Source organism: Accipiter gentilis, chromosome 10 (genome assembly GCF_929443795.1).
Source record: "Accipiter gentilis chromosome 10, bAccGen1.1, whole genome shotgun sequence".
Classification (NCBI taxonomy): Eukaryota; Metazoa; Chordata; class Aves; order Accipitriformes; family Accipitridae; genus Astur; species Astur gentilis.
This window is the reverse complement of record NC_064889.1, coordinates 23,531,110-23,548,450: the sequence shown is the minus strand read 5'-3', so window position 1 is coordinate 23,548,450 and position 17,341 is coordinate 23,531,110. Positions and strand designations below refer to the sequence as shown.

The 17,341-nt window shown below is 40.5% G+C and overlaps 1 protein-coding gene across 4 annotated transcripts in view; it reads left to right on the top strand.

The window, feature by feature from the left end:
* Nucleotides 1-17,341, top strand: part of MEGF11 (multiple EGF like domains 11) — a 217,280-nt gene that overhangs the window by 121,664 nt on the left and 78,275 nt on the right. For all 4 annotated transcript variants that reach the window (XM_049811558.1, XM_049811557.1, XM_049811556.1 and 1 more), the window contains exons 9-10: nucleotides 5,949-6,161; nucleotides 14,153-14,327. In XM_049811558.1, the coding sequence (XP_049667515.1) occupies nucleotides 5,949-6,161; nucleotides 14,153-14,327 (388 nt within the window). The remainder of the gene's footprint in view (nucleotides 1-5,948; nucleotides 6,162-14,152; nucleotides 14,328-17,341) is intronic.

The following is a 17,341-nucleotide window of genomic DNA, read 5'->3' as shown; positions in this document are numbered from 1 at the left end:
CATGTTTACAAGATATGTAAATGAACTATATTTACACAAATTAATATCCTCAAGAGTAAGCAATGCAGAAGTTTAATGTTTCCTTCAGCCCCTCTGTGCTGCTGCAGCACCGATCCATCTCAGACACCAACAAAGGGTGATAAATCCTCAAAATTTATAAATGAGGGCCTTCACCCATAAATCGATCAAAGAAGATGATAATATTGTTTTACAAAGGTGTCATGGATTCAACAAAACGACTACACAGCAAAGTCAAGGTGGGATTGTAACACATGTTGGCTTAGCCCTCCAGCTAATCCTGCCAGCATGGCCAACATGGTGGGGAAGCTGCAGTTAAAAAAGCTTTCATATGCAGTTTTTACTAGGGGTTCGACTGTGTCACCAGGGTGTCCAGAGACTGTGGGCACAGCTCACTAGTGTATGCTATGCTAAAGCCCTTTCTCCTATAGCTTCCCTTTTTTTATTAGCTCGAACAAGCTAGTATCAGTATACAGACATATGCTACAATTATACTTTTAGGCAGGAAAGCTCACTGGAATTTCTCATTTCTTGCTTCATTGTATCATCAGCAGGTCTTTATAGCATGCAAACAGGCCAACCATCAACGCTGTACTGGGGTTCAGAAGGCTATGCTCTTTGCCATTAAATGTGGAAGTTCCTTGTTTCCATTGTATCAACAGTGGCAACTGAGGGGGCCCTGGAGATTATGTCAGGATTTGCATCTGATTGAATATGGTGGAAATACTAATTATTTCAAATTAATTTAGTGGAGAAGGCATCAGTGTGTCTCTCTTCCCCCATCCTCCATCTGGAGACAGTGATTTCAATCATAGGGTACCATATAATTACTGTTGCTAACCGAAGCTTTCTCTTTCTCTCCTTTTGGGGACAATTTCACTGAAGGAAGCAACTGTGCAGCCTGGACACTTACACTGGTGACCACACTTCAATCCCAAGCTGTCCCCGGTGCTGGCCATGCTGAGGAAGGCTGACAGAGGCCCTCTGTCACTAGATCTCTTCATTTGGTTGTTGCAGACTTACACTGATTTCTGACTGTAGGTGAATCAACGGTCTCAGAGCTGTTGGGAGCTCGCGGCCGGCAGACTGTAGCTGAGCCAGCTTCTTTGCTCAACTTCCAATATAGGCCCCAGCCGCAAGGGAGGACATGCAGCAGAAGAGCTGGCTCTGATACAGGCATGTGGCACAGGGAAAGAGCGGTAATGGAGCTGCTGAATGGCAACACTTACACACTCCAGCAATAAGAGTAGAGAAAGGACTGTTGGGGATGAGGAAAGGAGATGGCAAGTACAAAGCAGAAGACCTAGTTCTGCCTGCTGTCAAAAGCGGAGAGTTTTGCTGCTGATGGCCCTTAGAGAGAGGCTGGAGAAGGCAGCTCAGGGAGAAACTGGGCACTACAGGGCAGACCTGACAGGAGCTCACAAGAATTTGTCCTTGAGCAAAGGGAGCGTGGGCTTTTCAGATCTGTGCTTGGAGAAAAGTGAGAGAGATTTCGACTCCGAAGAGAGATGTTGCTTGAGAAGACAGAAGCAGGGAGGGAGAAAATAAGGCATGATCAGTTGGAAGAGGTGTAAAATTATTGAGAGCAGCCCTGTGGAGAAGGACTTGGAGGTGTTAGTGAATGAAAAACTGAATATGAGCCAGCAGTGTGCGCTTGCAGCCCAGAAAGCCAATCGCATTCTGGGCTGCATCAAAAGAAGCATGACCAGCAGGTCAGGGGAGGTGATTCTGCCCCCCTACTCTGCTCTGGTGAGACCCCACCTGCAGTACTGCGTTCAGCTCTGGGGCCCCCAACGTAAGAAAGACATGGACCTGCTCAAGCAGGTCCATGGGAGGGCCATGAAGATGGTCAATGGGCTGGAGCACCTCCCCTGTGAGGACAGGCTGAGAGAATTGGGGCTGTTTAGCCTGGAGAAGAGAAGGCTCTGGGGAGATCTTATAGCAGCCTGCCAACACTTAAAGGGGGCCTACAGGAAAGCTGGGGAGGGACTCTTTAACAGGGAGTGTAGTGATAAGATGAGGGGTAACATTTTTAAATGGAAAGAGGGTAGATTTAGATCGGATATTTAGGAAAGAATTCTTCACTGTGAGGGTGGTAAGGTGCTGGAACAGGTTGCCCAGAAAGGTTGTGGATGCCCCATCCCTGGAAACATTCAAGGCCAGATTGGAGGGGACTTTGAGCAACCTGATCTAGTGGAAGGTGTCCCTGCCCATGGCAGGGGGGTTGGAACTAGATGACCATTAAAGGTTCCTTCCAACCCAAACCGTTCTATGATTCTATGAAAAGAAGCCGAGGGAAGGTCTCATTGTGGACCTGCAATCAAGCAAAACCCTTAGGAATGGCTCACTTGCCCCCTCCTGGAGCAGGGAATAAACAGATAGACACTGAAGGGAGAGGCAGAAGAGCAGAAATGCAGGCATGTGGAAGGATGGATGAGAACAGGAGAAAGTTAGGTAAATGTGCAGTTTGGAAAGCTTTTCTAGCAGCAGGGAAAAACTGTATTAGCCTAGAAATTCCCACCTTTCAAAGGGGTTCTCAGAAGGTTAAAACATGTTTATCTATCACCCTCTAATCAGCCTTCAGTAAGGGAAGTGAAGCCTTAGACCCATTATGTTCAGTTGGAGTTCTGCCTCTCACTTGGGCTAGGACAGCACGTTGTCTGTAATGGTTTGTTCTGAACAGGTACGCATACCCTTACCTTGCTGTTAACTACAGTTAGCTAATGGTAGATTGCCCCTTGATTTCAGTGATGGCAGGAGCAGGCACAAGGTCTTTAAAAAGTCTAAATTGCTTTCCTTAGTTATGTGTTCATACAGCATGGGCAATGGGACAGATTAGTCAGCACCATTTTAGCTTAAACTCTATTTTACTTTCTGGATTCATGCAACGGCTGCAGCATTACAGTATAATTGCAAATATAGCAGGATAATGCTGTTGCACAAAATAATGTTTTCTTAAAATTTTACAAGGCACCGAAAAAATATTCTTAATAATAACAGATATTGTGTATAACAAGAATAAAAACATAAACACACTTTATCTACTATAATATTTTTTAATTGTCAGTAACTACTATATAATACTACAGTTCATCATCTTGTGCAGAAGATAATAACATAGAGTTAGATAAATAGCTGTGGAGATGAAATGGTCATAAAGGTCTATGTAAGTGTAATTGCCACACTTTGTTCCCTACCTGTTTTCCAGGAAGTGGCACTGCACTAAATATCTAGGAAATTGGCAAGCAATATTAACAACTCCAGGAAGCTTTGTGCTCTGCTAAAATGACTGGATATGTCATGTAAATGTATGTTTTGCGAACTGGAAAGGAATAATAGCAGAAGCACAGTTAGAAGCTGAGGATGGGGCTGTCTAAGAATTCAGTGACTGCCAGGAAAAGTGAACATACTGTTTTAGCTTTGTTTTCCATATTGCTATTAAACCTAAAGATAGAATCTTAACAAAAAAAATACCACATTGGTTATAACAATATGAGCAGGCTTATTCTCTTGTTGTTGTGTTTGTACCTGTATCTTTTATCGACCGAATGGCAATCTTCAGGTTTGTGTATTTTGGATGGCTTTTAATATTTGTCTGTGCTACATAAATGTGATCACTGTTGCAAAACAACAAACAGAAAAGCCTAAAAAACTTTACAGCATTGTTCCATGAAAAAAATTATCTGGAAAAGATGTAGGTGTATGTACTAAGTTCATCTGTTAAGCAGGCTGTCTTATGTTTAATATTTTGTGAAATTGCTTCCATTAATTCTACAGGTGACAGCCATATTATCCTATCCCAACCCAAATAATTATAGTACATATTAAAGTTCAGTGGATATTATAATACGAATCTCCCCAGATAGGCAGAAAGCAATGTAAATTAAACAAGAAACATAACTAGGGCTTAGCAGCTCATTTTGTAATTTAATTGAACAATGTATCTGGTTGTTAATGGTGCTATGGACACATTAGATTGATATGTTGCAAAGGAAAGATGTTTAAGTAGAAAGCTAATTCCTGCTGTGATTATTCTTATGTTCCAGAGGAGTCATTATTAGTATTCTTTGTATAAAATTCATTAGCAGTAGCTGCTTGATCTCCAAATAAATAAGTTGATTAAATTGTTAGTAGAAAAAGGCTAATTATGTAAATGGATTAGGTCGTCAATATTTCATTTCCAGATGCTTTTCTCCCTGCTAGGTAATGCTTCATCTTCTATAAATATAAAATGATATAGTGCACTATTGACTAAGTATTCATCTCGTTGAGTACAGTGCTCTCCTGCTAACTAGTAGGGCTGTATACAGCAATGGAGACATAAGGCATCTTAATATGTTCTTCATTGCATTTCATTTGCTTTAAGTGTTTCTGTCCTAATGTTACCCATCCTTTGCTGGTTGTTTCCTTTGCAGCTGAACTACTCTGAGAGCAGCAGGGCTAGCAGCCAGTACCGCTGGTGATTCTCTGGGCTTTTTCCCTTCCTGTTTGTCACAGGCTCCTCTCTCTTCGGGTCTCGTATGAACTCCTGAACTTGGATTGTGTAACTAGCAACTGTATTGATGCTTGCTCCAGTTAAATCACTAGCTAGGCATTTTGCTTTGTTCATTTATTTTTAGTAAAACATGATAATCTGAAGCTGCAAAAGTAATGCTCTTCTTATATACTGGCTGTGTTCATTGCAGTTTTGCCTGGCTTGCATCACACATTAATCTTTTATTACTGATCATTATATTAACTCTCACCTGCCAGCTGTGAAATGACCTGCAGAAAGACATTTAACAATTGCCTCTATCCACTGAGTTTACAGTATACGCTTTAATCAATGCTCAGGATTAAATTAATGCTGATAGGCAATTTCCAATATCTGGCATCCATGCGATAAGGGAATTGGGTTTTTCTGGACTTCTTTTTCTTTTTTTTATTAACTGAAAAGGCATATCTATATTTCACGGTGGATCATGTAAACTGTAGTACTGACTCACTGCAGAATTTTGAAACCACTAAGTTATGTCAAGCACAGAATCAGTTGCTTTCTTTAGGACCTTCGTTGAGCTTTTCAAAGTAGGAAATATTATGAATACTTAAACTGGTTGTGTAGGACAATGAAACAGACTTTTTGGCAGATTTCATAATGTATCCAGTAGGGAAATATTTTAAACAGTGCATGGAAGGTGCAATTTAGAACAATCTGTGTACAGTGTTTGCCGGTTCCCTTTTTATGTGTAGCAAATATTAAAAACGTTGGCAATTTTGGAGAAGATACTACACTAAGGAGCGTGAAAGTGATTTGTCTTGAGATTTTATACTACTGAGCATCCCTGGAGTAAGAGATGAAAAGCAAATTCGAGCTTTAGTTACTGTGAACACACACACAAAAGGCAAAGGAGTATATTTTCTCCTAGTTGGTATAAAGCTGGTGCAATGACAGCATAGAGGCAAAGTAAAAACTATATGTTGCTAGCGAACACTTTACTCAATATTGTTTAATAGACCTTTCAATCCTCATTATCACTAAGAGGACCATATGCTTTTAAAGAAGGTGCTCAATCCTTCTGTAATAAAGAGAAAGCAAACAGATGAGGGTTTTTCTATAAAGTATCTTACTCTATATCAGTTTCTTATGGTTGATGAATGGAATTGTCAAGGTCCAGGAAACAAGAATGCACTTTGTTAACTAAGGTAATACTAACTAATGCAAATTTTGCAGGATATAATTGGACAGAGATTAATGCACTTTCAGTCAACAGCAATTTACATGCCCAAGATACCACATCACTCAGTGATATCATCAGTTCACTGTATATTACATAAATAAATGAGCAATAATTTTAAACTTATTTCATTAACAAAAATATTTCCATGTAAAAGTCATAAGCAGACTAGACTATAGTATTTGATTGGATCCTGTCTCACATATTTCATTACAGGTGTCAGGAAGAGTGTCCTATTGGGACATATGGCTTTCAGTGCACACAAAGATGTGACTGCCAAAATGGTGCAAAGTGTTATCATGTAAATGGAGCGTGTATGTGTGACCCTGGATTTAAAGGGATTTATTGCCAAGAAAGAATGTGTCCAGAAGGGTTTTATGGCCTCAAATGCAACAAGAGGTGTCCTTGCAATATTACCAACACTCTCAGGTATGTACATCATATTATATACTAGTGCGGGGACTGGTCAAATAAAAGCATTGGGAAAAAATTCGATTAACTACACCTACTGCCTTTTTCTCTGTAGTTTTAATTAAGAACACAGACAGTTCCTCTGGATTGCAACCTTTGATTTAAATGACCTCAGGTTTGGAACCATAAGCCTCAGTCCAGCGAGCTACTAAGCATGTATCTGTTAACTACTTAACTAGTTTCTCTAAAATCTGAAACAATCTGACATATGGCCTTATCCTGTAACTGCAGTCTTTTAGGTATAAGAACTATCATATGATGCCCATATGTATGTATAATAACGCACTGAAGTTTAAAAAATAAAGGTATATTTACTCAAATCCATCATTTTGGCTCTTTTTATGACATGGGTTTTCTTGTTAAATCTATAGACAGCAAGGGGACTTTCAAAATGAAACCTAATTTGCTTCAGTTTATGTCTCGTGGCAAATTACCTTGTTGAAAACACTTGAGGCAGATGTATAAATAGACTGAAATCAATATCCCCAAGTCAGTCTATGGAACTGTTACAGAGTCGACATTGTCAAAATAGACATCTCTTCTCTTGTGTGCCTATTTTTGCTCTTCATTCTGTATGTGTATGTGTGAAATATTCAGGAAAATAAACATCAGGAAAGTATACCTAAAATGGAATAAGCCTCACTTAAAAGGTCAGGTTTCGATGGTTTATTCCCTTTTGCTTTTTTTTAGGATCTGATTCTTGAGGTTCTCATTACTAAGAGTTAGAGCCACAAACAGACTTGAGCAGCTACCATGGGATAGGTTGAATTTACTTTCCCATTGCAGGCTTGAATAAATTTTCTGAACCCTGAAAAAAGGAAGAATTAAAGACTCTTCCCTATTATCCTATTTGTTACCTTTTGCAACTCCTTGCCTTGTTTACTGACTGCAAGAATTGCTATTTGGATGTTCCTCACTCCCTCACATACAGTAAAGGGAGCCTGGACAGAGAAAACACCCTGGCCTCAGCTATTTTGATGGACTAGAGTGCCCACATTTCCTTACCATGTCTGCAAGATGCTGAGCCCCTCAGCTCCCACTTGGTTTCCTCCTTTTTCTGTCCATTACTGTTAAGCATTCATAGCCAATTCAGGATTGTGTAGGCTTCAGAGGGAGGTGGGGATAATTGATGCCCAAGCAAATATGCCCTTGATACGGACATTCTTCAATTTTAAACCAGACAGGTAGGGACCTGACTGTCTTGCTGATGATGACAAACCTAGCTTGCAATCTTGCAGCCTGCTAAAATATAAACACTCTCCTCAATTATGCATGCAAGCAACACCACCTAATTTGTGTGCGTGCACACACGCGCGCGCGCACACACACACACGCAAACACTTCAGGCAAATCTGTTTGTGTGCTTGAGATGAGATAGACTCTATTTGTCTCAGTCTTGGAAATAAACAGGTGATCTTTCTTGTGAATTCAAGTTCAGCTGTGAGTGGTGAAGCTTTGCTTAACTGAAAGTCAGAGCTCACAATGGATTATTTAAAAGCCTTGTAATTCTGATGATATGAGTCCTCTACAGAAAGATAGTTCTAGCTCTATTGGGTTTGACAGCGAGGATCCAAAGTGTTCGACACCTCAAAGGCAGCTCTGTACAAAAGGCTTCTATCACTTCTGATTATTTTGTGTATCATAAGATCATTGCGAAAAATAACATCCCTAAGGCATGAGCTGAGCATTATACACAAAAGGTTAATGTTGTGTTGTACTGAGGATAGGGGACGTCTCAAGAATTACTGCAGAGTGAGCTAAGGTATAAATTCCTGCATGTCATACTACTCTGCAGTACCTGCCAGCGTACACGGCTTAAACATGCGGTAAATACAAGGTAAACTGCTCCTCAGTGAAAGCTGTTCTTCACGTGTGCTGGAGGGTGAGCATATGCTCTTGGACAGTAGCTGACACAGTGTGTCTTCACCCCCTCTCCTAGCCTGCAGAAACCTGTTTGTGTGCCCATTTTCCCGTAAAGGTGTAAATAGAGTGGAAGGACTGCAAGCCACGGGCAAGGCCAAGCTTGGCTGCTGTTTCTCAGCTAAGTGCTCGGTTCATTAAGAGTCTTTTAAGTGGGGGACGACTGTGAGTTTGAGGGTGCAAGAGTTCATCCTGGGTTACTCAAAGGAGTACCTGGGAGGTGCTCTGGGGGTTTGTCAGAAGATCTTTCCTGAAAGAACAGACTACCACCATCCAGCTCTGAAGAAAGATGAGGTCTCAAGTTTGAGAGAGCTCAGAAAGAGGATGCGATCATCCTCTCACAGCTTTTCCTGGGCATGTGGTTGTTGTTACCCACTGTGTACCTGACCTGTGCCTGGTTGCTGTCTGATGGATACATTTTGTGCCTTCCCTCCCATCACTGCTCCGTCAGCTTCACTTGCAGCATCCTCTGCTAAGATGGTATCTCCACTTCCTTAATAAATGAGTCTAGTCTCTCCATTGATAAAATCTCCCTTTCTCCCACATCTTATCACTGCTGTTATGGAACAAAGAGATATCAGCAAGCTGTAGATCTGTAAATGTTCTTTCATTCATCCATGGTATTTCAGCTTTCCACTTTTCAATGAGCTCCTCGGAGTGCTGTCAGTTTCTGAGCTGAGGAGTGTCAGAGTTGATGGAAAATGACCTTCTCCAAAGGCATTCCATATTCTGAACAAATCTTTTTACTGATTGTTTAACCAGTCCCATACAGTGCACTTCTCTTCCCAGCTACGTCCTCCCATTCCTCCCCTGAATTTTTATCATTACTGGAACTGTGGTCTTCCAAAGTGATTCATTTACTGACAGCCATCTATTTTCCCCAGAAGCAGTTTAAACTCTTGGCTACTTGTTGCAATACCTGAGTGTGTAGGGTAATTATATAAACACTTGAAAGAAGGTGAAGGAAGCTTGCTTATTTCTGTCGGTGGTTTTGACTCATTTGATCTAGTTATTGGAGAGCTGGCTGGAACAGAAAGTTCTGGGAGCTTTGAGGAGCAGGTTGGGGAGGAACATTAAGAAATACACAATCAGCTTTTCTATTTTCATAGATCTATCTATTTTAATGTCTGAAGAGACCAGAATGATCATCTAGTCTAACCTCCTGCATAGTAATGGCTGAAGAACATCATCCAATAATTTCTGCATCAAAGCACGCTGAAAGGCACTTTGTACAGGACTTTTGAACAACCCCAGAATTAGGTAATTTAGAATGCATTGGTGACTTGGACTGTCCTTCCACAGGAAAGGATACAGCTGTAAAATAGTCCCTTATGCAAAAAGCCCATGTTGAGACAGTCTACAATAGTCAGACAAGCATAATCCTGGCTTGCTCTTTGGAAAAGCAGAGAGGGGAATGAATAGCTGGAATAGGCTCAGCCACCCACCCTTCTTGAACACTGGTGTGGAGCCAGTGTGTGGCGCCATATGCCTTTAGTAATGTCTTTCCCAGGTCAGAGACGTGAGAACAGAAGGAAGACACAGTGACCTGTTAAGCCTTGACACTTTCCTACTGTGACAAAGTCAAATGAAATAGATAGATCTCCAGAGACTCTGATTATTGCCTCAACACTGAAAAGTTCAGAAGGACCAAACCCCATGGACCTTGCATGAAGTTTTGCCTTGACCTAAGTCAATAATGTGCTTGAATGAGGCTGTCTTTGAAGACTTGCTGGACTGAAGTAGTGGCCGTACAGTCCCATTGTGGCTACTTCTTTAAAAGCAAGAGGACATTTTAGTAAGGGAGACTGAATGTAGTATGGATGCCAAAAGACAGAAAATACTGTTACATAAGGATTAGGGCTGTTGTTAATTAAGATAAGATGACTGGTGTATAAACAGTCAGGCAATTCACTGGGAAGAAGTTGTTTTGGCTGAAAGTTGTGTGGAGAACAAATTCAGAATTTGGTACAGCTGTGCTGTCTAAAACATTTCTTTTCCCAGTTTGCCTCAAAAAAGTTACCTGGTTTCCTCAGTTTTCCTCAAAATCAGATGCTTAAACAATTTAAAGGTCAAAAATGACTTTCTGTTTTTCAGTTCAGCCAGTAAATTTTAAAAAATAAATCTTTTATTGCTGTAAAAGTGGCTCAAAAGCCAGGGACCGTACAGTAGCTTCCAAACTGCAGCAAGAGCCGTGGAACAATTTCCTTCTCATGCCATGTTGTGCACTGTGGACAGCTCCCAGTTTCCACCTCTACTTGGCCTAGAGCTAGAGGAACGCTTGTCTGCTTGCATTCACTCTAAGTTTTCTATACTATTCCTTCCTGTTATGCAGGAGATTTGAAGAAATATAAGTTGTTAAGTTTCAATGCAAAATACTAATGTATAACACTGCCAAACTCTTTCAAGAGCGTAAGGTTCCCTTCCTGCTCACAACAAGTGGTTAGAAAGCAGATATTAGTGGGTTTGCCTTCTGGGATCTTTTTGGAGGCCTCACATTCTCTTACCCATCCATTCAGTGATCCTTCTGTAGTGGAATTGTTTGTGTTTCTTAATTTCAGTTTATTACTGGCATGGAGAAGTGCCTTACATATGCTGTAACCTGTGCTGGCAAAATGTTATATGGACTCATGACCTTGAAAGGTACATTGAGAACAGGAAAGGAGGAATTATACAAATAATTGACACTGCTAGCTGTATTTCCTATTCTTTGCCCTAACACCTTTGCCATTAAGTGCCTCAAACTTCTCAACTTCAATGCAGGTAGCATTTAGTTCACTGGGCAGTCTGGATGCATAGATGGTTGGATGGACGATAGATGAATTTCCTAACTATTGTTATATTTCTAGGTACATAGTCTGAACAGAATGGAATTTTACAGAATGCCAATATGAGAGAAACGTTCTTAACTCACACATACATGCATATCTATACTATTTCTACATCATGAGCTGCAATATATTTAGTATGTAACTCTGATGACTCTAATGACTGGTTCATACATAACAGAATAGAACAACTAATAATAAAAACTTAGTACTATTTAGTGATATCAGCTACAGATCTTAAAGGGGTTTCCAAAGGAAGAAAGGCATCATTTTACAAGTGGGAAAAATGAAGGCAGAAAGAGGAACTTGCATGGCCAAGATTCACTAGCAGGACTGGGAAGAGAACAGCTGTCTTCTGAATTTTGTTTAAGCATCTAAAGCTCAACCATCTTCAAGCTAACACTGCATCAGGGCACCTTAATCGATAAACAAATGATTTTGATTCAAGGCCTTGTATTCTCTGTATCTCAGACAAGTCTCCTGTCTCCCCTGGCCAGACACAGCCTGCAACCTCATTTCAGACCTAGCTATGTAGGTTTGAAGTCCTTTTGCTTGTTATGCTATCATAACGCTATGGGGTGTGTTAACGTTTGGCTTTTGCCAAAAGCTTTGGAAAGATTTATTCTACTGCTGTCAAGAAGTTTCCCTTCCCCTGCTGTATGGTCTATTCACCAACTGTTGCTACCTACCCAGAACTATTGTTATGGGTACCATAACTCTGGAATCTAATGTGGAGGATTTTTCCTAATCCTACAATGCTAGCATTCTGTAAGGCAGCAAAAGATAGGTATTTCAAAGCACTGAGAGACTACAAGTGCTTGGCCTAGGAGAAAAACAAAACTCTGATATGCTTAGGCTGATAACAAAAGTGTTCTTGCTTCAACAGGAAGATTATATGGGTGCAGGGACCCAAACATCTGCATTGGACTTTTCCTGGCTCATAGCCTCATGAAAGAGTGGACAAGGCTTTGGGAGGGCAGAATATGGTCTCAACCTTCTACTCGACCTTGTTGTGGAGTCCAAGCGCTCTGTCTCCTGCAGAGTCTTCTGCAAAGCCTGTTTGGTTTTTGCTTCTTATTTTAGTGCATGTTAGGATGATATTTAGTCCTCAATATATAGCTTGCATTCCATGCAAAAAAGCTTTTCATTTTGATGAAGGAGCCAACCTTGGTGTAGAAATTCTTACTGAGTATAGTATTTTCAATTGAATTGTCATAGACTGATTCAAACTGCCATGATCATTTATTACCTTTGAAAGATTTAATTTAGTCAACAGCTGCAGTTCTCATGGAACCATATGATACGTGCAGTAGCAGTGAAAATGGAGAAACAAAAAATCCACTTTAAAATATTTCTTTAATGTTTAGCTTTCTTCTCCTATTAGGTAATGATTAATAGACACAGAGGGGGAAAAAACGAGCTTTTATTATTTTCATCTGAATGTTAAGAGGTGCTTTGTGAACAACCATAATTTCAGGGACTGCTTTGTCAGAAGAATTTCATGGATGGTACTTTGTTAAGCTGATTAATTGTTTTAATTAGTCAGTAAAACACTATTTATGATGAAACATATGACACACACAAAATTTGATCATTTCTTAGTCACAACAGTATATGACTAACCTCTCCTACCAGTAATTGCCAGAAACATACTTGGAAATTACATTTTATGAGGTTACCTTGAAAATTAACATATACGATATTAATTTTATAGGTGTAAAGAAACCCATTCAGTCGTGTCTGCAATATTACACTGTAGCAATAAATAATCGTAAAGGAAAATAAATAGTTTCTATGAGGCAAAAATCCAGCAGACAAGTCCACAGAGAGGTGCCACCTTGCAGAACTCCATTCTTTCTTGTTCTGAGAATAATAAAGAAACTCTGATTTGTAGCAATATTATTTCTCATTTTCTCAGAGGCTCCCAGAGCACACTGAGCTCTATATTCCCAGCTGGCCTCAGACAACATGGGGTCCTTTTCCAAAGATCAGATTCCCTCTCCATCCCCTGCTCTCTCTTTTGATCACCTCATCTCCTCAAACTAGACATCCCCCTGTGCTCTCCCTTCCCATCCCCCAGAAACCTCCATCTCTTCAAACCAGGACTTACCACATCTCCAGCCTTCCCCTCCTTTCCTAGCCCTCAGCCACAGCCTCAGCGTGGCTCTCCTGCTGTGGGAAGTTAGTGCCCTAAGAAAACCTGGGAGATGCTCTTTCTGTTTGTAGAAGAGAAAATGGTGAATAAAGATAAAATGTTTCATAGCAGGAGGAACAAAGGGGTAAGTCTTCCACCTACCAGATGCAGAAGGACCAGGCATTGTCTGGTCTTATGGGCTTGATTCTCCTTTTTACTTTTCTCTCTGCGTGCTCTCACAAGAGTGTGGAATTGTCTGAATAGAAATGAAAACCAGAGGATTAATGTTGGGCAGCAGTGCTCATTATTCAGCATAAAGGAACTTGACTTGTTTCCCGGCACAGCTGAGATTTAGTCCCAGGGCTTCTGTTGACTCCTGCCCCAGCAGAAATCCCAAGGCTTCAGGTAGTGATCAGTTCTATTCACTATGGCTGAATATTCCCTGCAAAACTTTTTCCAAGGAGATTTTTTCCCTTCCAAAGCACTTTCCTTTCTACCTCTCCCTACTGAAAAGTTCTGCTGAGGTGGCATTCACTTTTAATACACAAATTAGAATAGAATAGAATAGAATAGAATAGAATAGAATAGAATAGAATAGAATATTGTGCCACAGGACTCAGGTTTATCTTCACAACGCTCTTGGTTGCATTCCTCCATCCATTGGAATTTCTCCTAACCCTGAACACCTTTGACTGTATTATACTAAATAGTATGGCACATGTGTGTCATACAGCAGTATGGATTAATCATGTTATGGTTAATGTCAGTAATCCAAGTCACATTGATTTGAGAATGGAGAAGCATGAACTTTAAAGGTGTAGAATTACCAGTGGTGTGGCAGTTCCCAGATGTTTAGAAGTGGCGTGCTGGGCTGGTATTTGGCACTATATTCCCTATTCACTTCCTAAGTTATATGGCTGCTTATGTTCACCATCCTTATAAGTGTTCACGTTTGTTCTGTTCTTAGTGTGACTCTTGCTGGCATTGCATGTAAAGCGTTCTATGGGTGGATACAGACTGTATTTTTCTTTCATGTGCACATCTCATTAATGTCTGCCTGTCTTCATTAGTTGCCACCCATTGTCTGGAGAATGTAGCTGCAAAGCTGGCTGGGCTGGACTGTACTGCAATGAAACCTGTCCCCCTGGATACTACGGCGAAGGCTGCCAGCTGACCTGCCCTTGCCAGAATGGTGCAGAATGTGACAGCATCACAGGAAAGTGTATGTGTGCACCAGGATATATGGTAAGTGACAGCTGGGAATAATGGGGCATTTCATAAGGTGCTTGCAAAAAATTAAAGAGCATTTTAGTCTGATTTCAAATAATATTTGCATAAAAGTGCCCAAATGCAGGTAATTTTTCCCCATTCTATTTAAGTCCACATAATTGTCCTTTGATCAGTGTCAACTTATTACTTATGGTTATTTACTTAACATCAGTATTGTAAGTTTATTACTGTTACAAGCATAAAGACACGGTTTCCCATCGTATATTCTAAGTCAAGACATCACAAAAAAGATGTCAGATTATTGTCTGCCTGGAAGAGCAGAAAAAGAATTCTTATGGCCTTTCAGCATGTTCCTTGTCAGTCATACTGTGATATTAATAGATGAAGATCTTTTAGAATGTTACAAATGATAGAGCAATTTATGTCTTTTCTGAGCATATATGGCAGGTGTCTTTTACCTGAGCATCAGAAAGAACTTCAGACATTCTGAGGTAAACAAGTGTTACGTTTTATAGATGAGATATAAAATGGCTGAAGAAATCAGCCAAGATGAAACAACAAAAATTCAGAATTAACAATTGTCAGGTTGCAGAAGAAAGTATTAGGACATGGATCCAGGTGTCCAGTCCTGCTACAGCTGGGCATAATAGAAGTCTTGCTAGTAAATTCCCTGGTCATCCATATATGAAGCACCTCTTTACTTCAGGAGCGCACCATGGAAGAGATCTGCAGGCTATGTTTAAGAAATAATACTTCCTAAAGAAAAAAAATTATTTTCAAGAGAAAATTCCACCACAACTTCATCAGCAGTTGTCTTTCTGTAATTTGTGTCTTTATTTTACATGATCTGTCCCCACAGGCTTGTCTATATGTTTCCTATACTATTATAGTAATTATTAGTAATAATTAGTAAGTTTAATAGAAATCAAGCTTCAGATTCAAAGACATTCCCAATATTTTTAGAACTTGCCCTAACATTTAGCAGCCAACTAAAATATGCAGCCTCCTAGATGAGTTTTACCCTCTATTGTTTTAAGTTACAGCTTCAAAGTGAGATGAATAAACATCTTCAAATACTAGGGAACATGAGATGCGATCTTTGACCACGTTATAGCTCTTTTGACTTGCATTTTTGAAACATGGTGGACATCATACCAGGTAGCTTTAGAAACAATGGGAGGGGAATGGCACGTTGGATCTGGACAGCAGGGGAGCCATGTCCTACCATCAGCACCCACGGCAGTGTTTAGGGTTTTCTAGAAAAAAACGTAGTGGAATTCTGCAGGGACATACATTGCTGTCATCTATAGGGAAAGGCTGCACAGCTGTGTGACAAGATCCATAGTGTGTGAGTCTTATATGAGATTAGTGGGATGCTGAAGACTTTTTAGCCTCCCTCCCTTTTAAATCCACACCTGAGCTCGTGATCACCAACTGTCATCTCCCGAGCTGTGGAACTGGAGTTACGGCTTAAGGACATTTGTGTTCTCTGCTGCATGTCAACAGCTGCACCTGAAAGTTGGGGCTTCTGTCTAATTTCCAGGGGTTCTCTCAATGACAGGTATAAACAGATTTATTTAGGTGTGAGGGGTAGGACTGTCAAAAGCATCTGTGCAAGACACTAGTACTTAGAGATGTGAAAAAAGAAGAAAAAGGCTTTGAGGTTTGATTCTCCACTCACTCACACTAACAGAAAACAAGACTTTTATCTCCTCTATACAGTAGTGATACACAAGTATTAATATAAAGCGGAGGAAAGAACGAAGGCAGCAGCATGTTAGTAACAAATGCAAAGGGAAAAGATACCGAGATCCTCTTTCTTATAAGGAATGCGGTTCAAGTTTGCAGCACGAAAATACTTTGGGACCCTTTACTGTACACATTTTTAAAAAAAGCATAGTTTGTCCAATATATATTGCTCCAAGACAGTATTATTGCAGGCATGAAGCCTGGGAAGTTCCTATTGCATTGCTTCAAAATAATATTTAATCTCATAATAAAGAGCTTTCTTGCATTGACATTTAAACAGCTTGGTTATTGAGGATAGCTCTATAATCACTGAAGCATATTTAGGCATTAGTATCATTGCTCTCTTATAATATACTATAATCTCTGACAATTAGTCCATGAGGGGAAGTAAAGCCTTGAAATTGCTAATTTATTGCCTCTGAAGCATATTTGTCATTCGTATGCATGCCAGATGACTTGAGTTGCAATGGTTCTTTCAAGTGCTAGAGAACATAGGCTGTAAAGAAAACTTGACAGGAACCTTTACTTCCTACCCTGGAATGGCGGTGTCCTGCTGAGCTGCTCTTGCTGTATGCTCCATCCTCTGGGCAGGGAGAAGGTGTCAGCACTGCTTCTCGATGCAGCCTGCAGGTCATGTGAAAGATGCTGTGGGGCCAGAACCCTCTCAAGGCTTGAAGTAGCTTATTTCAGTGACACATTCAAGACCAGACTTTGCCTTCAAATATGCATGCCTGCCTCTTGCTGAGGCAATGGGGAGCTTTGCCTGCGGGTAGAATTTTGCCCTTGAATTCGGCTAGCCTGCAAGCAAGCGGCGTGACTGTTCATGAATGCAGGATGTCTCTTTTGGCAGCACTGACAATAGAGTGGTGCTAGTACAGAACTGGGCAGAGCTAATTATTCAGAAAAGCCATAAATGAATCCCTCTTGCTTTTTCTAGCATGAGGCTTCGCTGATGCAGCTACAGGGTCAGGAGTTTTGCCATGTGATTGGAAAGAATGAAAGTGGGAGCAAGATCTTACATTTTACAGAAACATTTGATCTACACACGATCTTATATAGCAGAGCAGGCTGAAGGGTTTCTAAGTAAGGGGGAAGGAAGAGAAAATCTTGGGACATGGTATATAACTGCAAAATTTAACTGCAAAGGCAGAGAGGTTGGACCCATGGGACTTTTGGGTTATGGATGCCTAGAAAGCATAGGGGCCAAGAAATGACAGTCTTTTCCTGACAAAGCACTCCTCCAGCACACTTCTTTTGCACAGATGGCTTGTTTTTTAACT